Genomic DNA, 7,425 nt, shown 5'->3' on the forward strand with positions numbered 1-7,425 from the left:
GACGCCACCACTGCGTCCAAACATGACGCCACCACTGCGTCCAAACATGACGCCACCACTGCGTCCAAACATGACACCAACACTGCGTCCAAACATGACGCCACCACTGCGTCCAAACAAGACGCCACCACTGCGTCCAAACATGACGCCACCACTGCGTCCAAACAAGACGCCACCACTGCGTCCAAACAAGACGCTAACACTGTGTCCAAACAAGACGCTAACACTGCGTCCAAACAAGACGCTAACACTGCGTCCAAACAAGACGCCAACACTGCGTCCAAACAAGACGCCACCACTGCGTCCAAACATGACGCCACCACTGCGTCCAAACAAGACGCCACCACTGCGTCCAAACAAGAGGCCACCACTGCGTCCAAACATGACGCCACCACTGCGTCCAAACATGACGCCACCACTGCGTCCAAACATGACGCCACCACTGCGTCCAAACATGACGCCACCACTGCGTCCAAACATGATGCCACCACTGTGTCCAAACAAGACGCCACCACTGCGTCCAAACAAGACACCACCACTGCGTCCAAACATGACGCCACCACTGCGTCCAAACATGACGCCACCACTGTGTCCAAACATGACGCCACCACTGCGTCCAAAGACGCCACCACTGCGTCCAAACATGACGCCACCACTGCATCCAAACAAGACGCCACCACTGCGTCCAAACATGACGCCACCACTGCGTCCAAACAAGACGCCACCACTGCGTCCAAACAAGACGCCAACACTGCGTCCAAACATGACGCCACCACTGCGTCCAAACATGACGCCACCACTGCGTCCAAACATGACGCCACCACTGCGTCCAAACAAGACGCCACCACTGCGTCCAAACAAGACGCCACCACTGCGTCCAAACATGACGCCACCACTGCGTCCAAACATGACGCCACCACTGCGTCCAAACATGACGCCACCACTGCGTCCAAACATGACGCCACCACTGCGTCCAAACATGACGCCACCACTGTGTCCAAACAAGACGCCACCACTGCGTCCAAACAAGACACCACCACTGCGTTCAAACATGACGCTAACACTGCGTCCAAACAAGACGCCACCACTGCGTCCAAACATGACGCCACCACTGCGTCCAAACAAGACGCCACCACTGCGTCCAAACATGACGCCACCACTGCGTCCAAACATGACGCCACCACTGTGTCCAAACATGACGCCACCACTGTGTCCAAACATGACGCCACCACTGTGTCCAAACAAGACGCCACCACTGCGTCCAAACATGACGCCACCACTGTGTCCAAACATGACGCCACCACTGTGTCCAAACAAGACGCCACCACTGCGTCCAAACATGACGCCACCACTGCGTCCAAACAAGACGCCACCACTGCGTCCAAACATGACGCCACCACTGCGTCCAAACAAGACGCCACCACTGCGTCCAAACAAGACGCCAACACTGCGTCCAAACATGACGCCACCACTGCGTCCAAACATGACGCCACCACTGCGTCCAAACATGACGCCACCACTGCGTCCAAACATGACGCCACCACTGCGTCCAAACATGACGCCACCACTGCGTCCAAACATGACGCCACCACTGCGTCCAAACATGACGCCACCACTGCGTCCAAACATGACGCCACCACTGCGTCCAAACATGACGCCACCACTGCGTCCAAACATGACGCCACCACTGCGTCCAAACATGACGCCACCACTGTGTCCAAACAAGACGCCACCACTGCGTCCAAACATGACGCCACCACTGCGTCCAAACATGACGCCACCACTGCGTCCAAACATGACGCCACCACTGTGTCCAAACAAGACGCCACCACTGCGTCCAAACATGACGCCACCACTGTGTCCAAACATGACGCCACCACTGTGTCCAAACAAGACGCCACCACTGCGTCCAAACATGACGCCACCACTGCGTCCAAACAAGACGCCACCACTGCGTCCAAACATGACGCCACCACTGCGTCCAAACAAGACGCCACCACTGCGTCCAAACAAGACACCAACACTGCGTCCAAACATGACGCCACCACTGCGTCCAAACATGACGCCACCACTGCGTCCAAACATGACGCCACCACTGCGTCCAAACATGACGCCACCACTGCGTCCAAACATGACGCCACCACTGCGTCCAAACATGACGCCAACACTGCGTCCAAACATGACGCCACCACTGCGTCCAAACATGACGCCACCACTGCGTCCAAACATGACGCCACCACTGCGTCCAAACAAGACGCCACCACTGCGTCCAAACATGACGCCACCACTGCGTCCAAACATGACGCCACCACTGCGTCCAAACATGACGCCACCACTGCGTCCAAACAAGACGCCACCACTGCGTCCAAACATGACGCCACCACTGCGTCCAAACAAGACGCCACCACTGCGTCCAAACATGACGCCACCACTGCGTCCAAACAAGACGCCACCACTGCGTCCAAACAAGACGCCAACACTGCGTCCAAACATGACGCCACCACTGCGTCCAAACATGACGCCACCACTGCGTCCAAACATGACGCCACCACTGCGTCCAAACAAGACGCCACCACTGCGTCCAAACATGACGCCACCACTGCGTCCAAACATGACGCCACCACTGCGTCCAAACATGACGCCACCACTGCGTCCAAACATGACGCCACCACTGCGTCCAAACATGACGCCACCACTGCGTCCAAACATGACGCCAACACTGCGTCCAAACATGACGCCAACACTGCGTCCAAACATGACGCCACCACTGCGTCCAAACATGACGCCAACACTGCGTCCAAACATGACGCCACCACTGCGTCCAAACATGACGCCACCACTGCGTCAAAACATGACGCCACCACTGCGTCCAAACATGACGCCACCACTGCGTCCAAACATGACGCCACCACTGCGTCCAAACATGACGCCACCACTGCGTCCAAACATGACGCCAACACTGCATCCAAACATGACGCCACCACTGCGTCCAAACATGACGCCACCACTGCGTCCAAACATGACGCCACCACTGCGTCCAAACATGACGCCACCACTGCGTCCAAACATGACGCCACCACTGCGTCCAAACATGACGCCACCACTGCGTCCAAACAAGACGCCACCACTGCGTCCAAACATGACGCCACCACTGCGTCCAAACAAGACGCCACCACTGCGTCCAAACATGACGCCACCACTGCGTCCAAACAAGACGCCACCACTGCGTCCAAACAAGACGCCAACACTGCGTCCAAACATGACGCCACCACTGCGTCCAAACATGACGCCACCACTGCGTCCAAACATGACGCCACCACTGCGTCCAAACAAGACGCCACCACTGCGTCCAAACATGACGCCACCACTGCGTCCAAACATGACGCCACCACTGCGTCCAAACATGACGCCACCACTGCGTCCAAACATGACGCCACCACTGCGTCCAAACATGACGCCAACACTGCGTCCAAACATGACGCCAACACTGCGTCCAAACATGACGCCAACACTGCGTCCAAACATGACGCCACCACTGCGTCCAAACATGACGCCAACACTGCGTCCAAACATGACGCCACCACTGCGTCCAAACATGACGCCACCACTGCGTCAAAACATGACGCCACCACTGCGTCCAAACATGACGCCACCACTGCGTCCAAACATGACGCCACCACTGCGTCCAAACATGACGCCACCACTGCGTCCAAACATGACGCCAACACTGCATCCAAACATGACGCCACCACTGCGTCCAAACATGACGCCACCACTGTGTCCAAACATGACGCCACCACTGCGTCCAAACATGACGCCACCACTGCGTCCAAACATGACGCCACCACTGCGTCCAAACATGACGCCACCACTGCGTCCAAACATGACGCCACCACTGCGTCCAAACATGACGCCAACACTGCGTCCAAACATGCCGCCAACACTGCGTCCAAACATGACGCCACCACTGCGTCCAAACATGACGCCACCACTGCGTCCAAACATGACGCCACCACTGCGTCCAAACATGACGCCACCACTGCGTCCAAACATGACGCTAACACTGTGTCCAAACATGACGCCACCACTGCGTCCAAACATGACGCCACCGCTGCGTCCAAACATGACGCCACCACTGCGTCCAAACATGACGCCACCACTGCGTCCAAACATGACGCCACCACTGCGTCCAAACATGACGCCACCACTGCGTCCAAACATGACGCTAACACTGTGTCCAAACATGACGCCACCACTGCGTCCAAACATGACGCCACCACTGCGTCCAAACATGACGCCACCACTGCGTCCAAACATGACGCCACCACTGCGTCCAAACAAGACGCCACCACTGCGTCCAAACAAGACGCCACCACTGCGTCCAAACATGATGAACTTCCGCACACATGCTACAATTCATCCAAGAATAGTAATGCAACATCCCAGCCTGAGCCCAGACCTAAACCTCAACTATGTTGTAACCTGCTACGTGACATCATCATACATCATCATACATCATCATATACTATCATATTTTATCGTACATCATCATGCATAATCATACATAATTATACATCATCATATATAATCATACATCTTCATTCATCACCATACATCATCATAATCACACATTATACTTTTTTTTATACATCATACATAATCATACAAAATGAACCATCATAAATCATCATACATACACATACATCAATATACATCATAATAAATAAATATAGATCGTCATACATCATAATACCTCAACAGCCATTATCATACATATATCATACATCATTGTACATCATCATAGAAGATCATACATCATCATCATCATACAAGATCATACATCATCATAGATGATCATACGTCATCATCACACATTATCACACATAACCACACATCATCATATATGATCACACATAATCATACAAAACATACTGTACATTGTCATGCAAAATTCCACATCATCATACATAATCCTACATCATAAATGATGACACATACTTATAAATCATTATAATCATACATCATCATCACACATCATACATATTTATACATTATCATACATCATAAATCATCATATGCCATCACACATAACCATACATTCTCATACACGATCATACATCATCATAAATGATCATACATCATACTTCCTCATAAATGATCATACATCATCATACATCCTCATACACGATCATACATCTTCATATATCATACATCAACATACACGACCATACATCATCATAAATTATCATACATCATCGTACATAATCATATATAATCCATCCTCATAATCATACATCCTCATTGATGATCATACATCATCATACATCCTCATAGATGATCATACATCCTCAAAAATTATCATACATCTTCATATATCACACATGCTAATAGATGATCATACATCATCATACATAAATCATACATCCTCAAAGATGATCAAACACCATCATACATAATCATATATCATACATCCTCATAGATGATCATATATAATCATATATCATCATACATACCGGTAATCATACATCACACATCCTCATAGATGTTCATACATAATCATATATCATACATTCTCATAGATGTTCATAGATGGTCATACATAATCATATATCATACATCCTTGTGGATGATCATACATCATCATACACCATCACACAACATCATTATCTTATACACACGTTTTTCATGAATATTGTGCTAAACACAAACGTGTGTGTGTGTAGAGATGCACTGACCTCTGCGTTGAGGAAGCAGTAGAGCACGGCCACCACAAAGCCCTAAAAGGTCAGAAAGGTCAAAGGTGAATTTACTTGAACAAATTTCAATGTCTTTTATACATTTTATACACATCACTAAAGTTACAACAATATTTTATTTCAGTTTTCGTACACTCACAAAAGTGTCTTTGGCAAAGAAAAAAACAATCTATCAGACCGTTGTATTACATTATACTCTACTGTATTACTTTATACTAAATTCTATTATACTATACTTTATTATATCATATTATACTATGCTGTGTTATATGTATTATACTATACTGTATTATATATTATCTTTTACTATACCGTATTATATCATATTATACTGTATTATATATTATATATATCGTACTATACTATATTATACTATGCTATAGTACATTACACAATGTACTACATTGTTTAATACTATATTATATCATATTATACTGTATTATATTATATCATATTATTCTATACTATAGAGTATTATATTATATCATATTATATTATACAGTATTATATTATATCATATTATACTATACTGCATTGTATTATATCATATAATACATATTCTGTATGGACTTTTAGTTCTGTTATTTTTCAATGTTTGATTTACTGTAATTGAATAACATTAAAAAAAATGAACTTTAAAAGATAAAAGGTAACTTCCTCTATAGGAGTAATGATGATAATAATAATAATAATAATAATAATACTGATATAATAAATAATAAAGATGATAATAGTACTTGTAATAATAATGATGATAAGAATGATAATACTAATAATGGTAACACTTTAGTATGGGAATATCCAGCCATCCATCCATCTTCCTCCGCTTATCCGAGGTCGGGTCGCGGGGTCAGCAGCCTAAGCAGGGAAGCCCAGACTTCCCTCTCCCCAGCCACTTCGTCTAGCTCTTCCCGGGGGATCCCGAGGCGTTCCCAGGCCAGCCGGGAGACATAGTCTTCCCAACGTGTCCTGGGTCTTCCCCGTGGCCTCCTACCAGGGAGGTGTTTAGGGCACGTCCAACCGGTATGTATGGGGAATATATTCATCATTACTTAGTTGCTTATTAAAGTCAGAAAAATTTCATTTAGAGTTATTTGGACAGTTGGGGAACATATAAGAATTAGGGTTACTCATGAGCAATCATTCTGAGGTTATTGAGGGAAGACTCTTAGTTAATGGCTTACTGCTTGTATAATAAGGCCATGCAGAATAAGGCATTAATAAATACTTAATAATGACCAATTAAGAGCCAATATCGTACTAATTTGCATGTTAATAAGCAACTAATTAATGGTGAATATGTGTTCCTCATACTAAAGTGTTACCCTAATAATGATGATAGTAATAATTATAATCATAACAGTAATATAAATAAAGATGATAGTAGTACTGAATGTAATTACCTGGAAGGAGCCCAGAATCAAGTCAAAGACCAGTCGGATTTGAGTCTTGACTTGTTCCGGAATGAAAGCAAAGACGATGAAGTTGATGCCAAACAGAGGAATGAGGAGCAGCGTGGACTTTGCTAACCTCCTGAAACAAACAACAACATGACTTCTTTGTTTATGTCAACAATATACAACAATGTTACATGTAAGCACTATATGACAATGTTACATGTAAACAATAGGACAATGTTACATGTAAACAATATATGACCATGTTACAT

The 7,425-nt window shown here is 46.5% G+C and overlaps 1 protein-coding gene across 9 annotated transcripts in view; it reads right to left on the reverse strand.

Moving 5' to 3' along the window:
• Positions 1–7,425, reverse strand: part of vipr1b (vasoactive intestinal peptide receptor 1b) — a 183,731-nt gene that overhangs the window by 6,299 nt on the left and 170,007 nt on the right. For all 9 annotated transcript variants that reach the window (XR_009809757.1, XM_061921300.1, XM_061921298.1 and 6 more), the window contains 2 exons: positions 7,160–7,289; positions 5,736–5,777 (listed from right to left, as the gene is read on the reverse strand). Coding sequence is in view for 8 of the 9 variants with exons in the window: in XM_061921300.1 (XP_061777284.1) it covers positions 5,736–5,777; positions 7,160–7,289 (172 nt within the window). In the remaining variant the exon portion in view is untranslated. The remainder of the gene's footprint in view (positions 1–5,735; positions 5,778–7,159; positions 7,290–7,425) is intronic.

The sequence above is a fragment of the Nerophis ophidion genome, linkage group LG15 (genome assembly GCF_033978795.1).
Source record: "Nerophis ophidion isolate RoL-2023_Sa linkage group LG15, RoL_Noph_v1.0, whole genome shotgun sequence".
Lineage (NCBI taxonomy): Eukaryota > Metazoa > Chordata > Actinopteri > Syngnathiformes > Syngnathidae > Nerophis > Nerophis ophidion.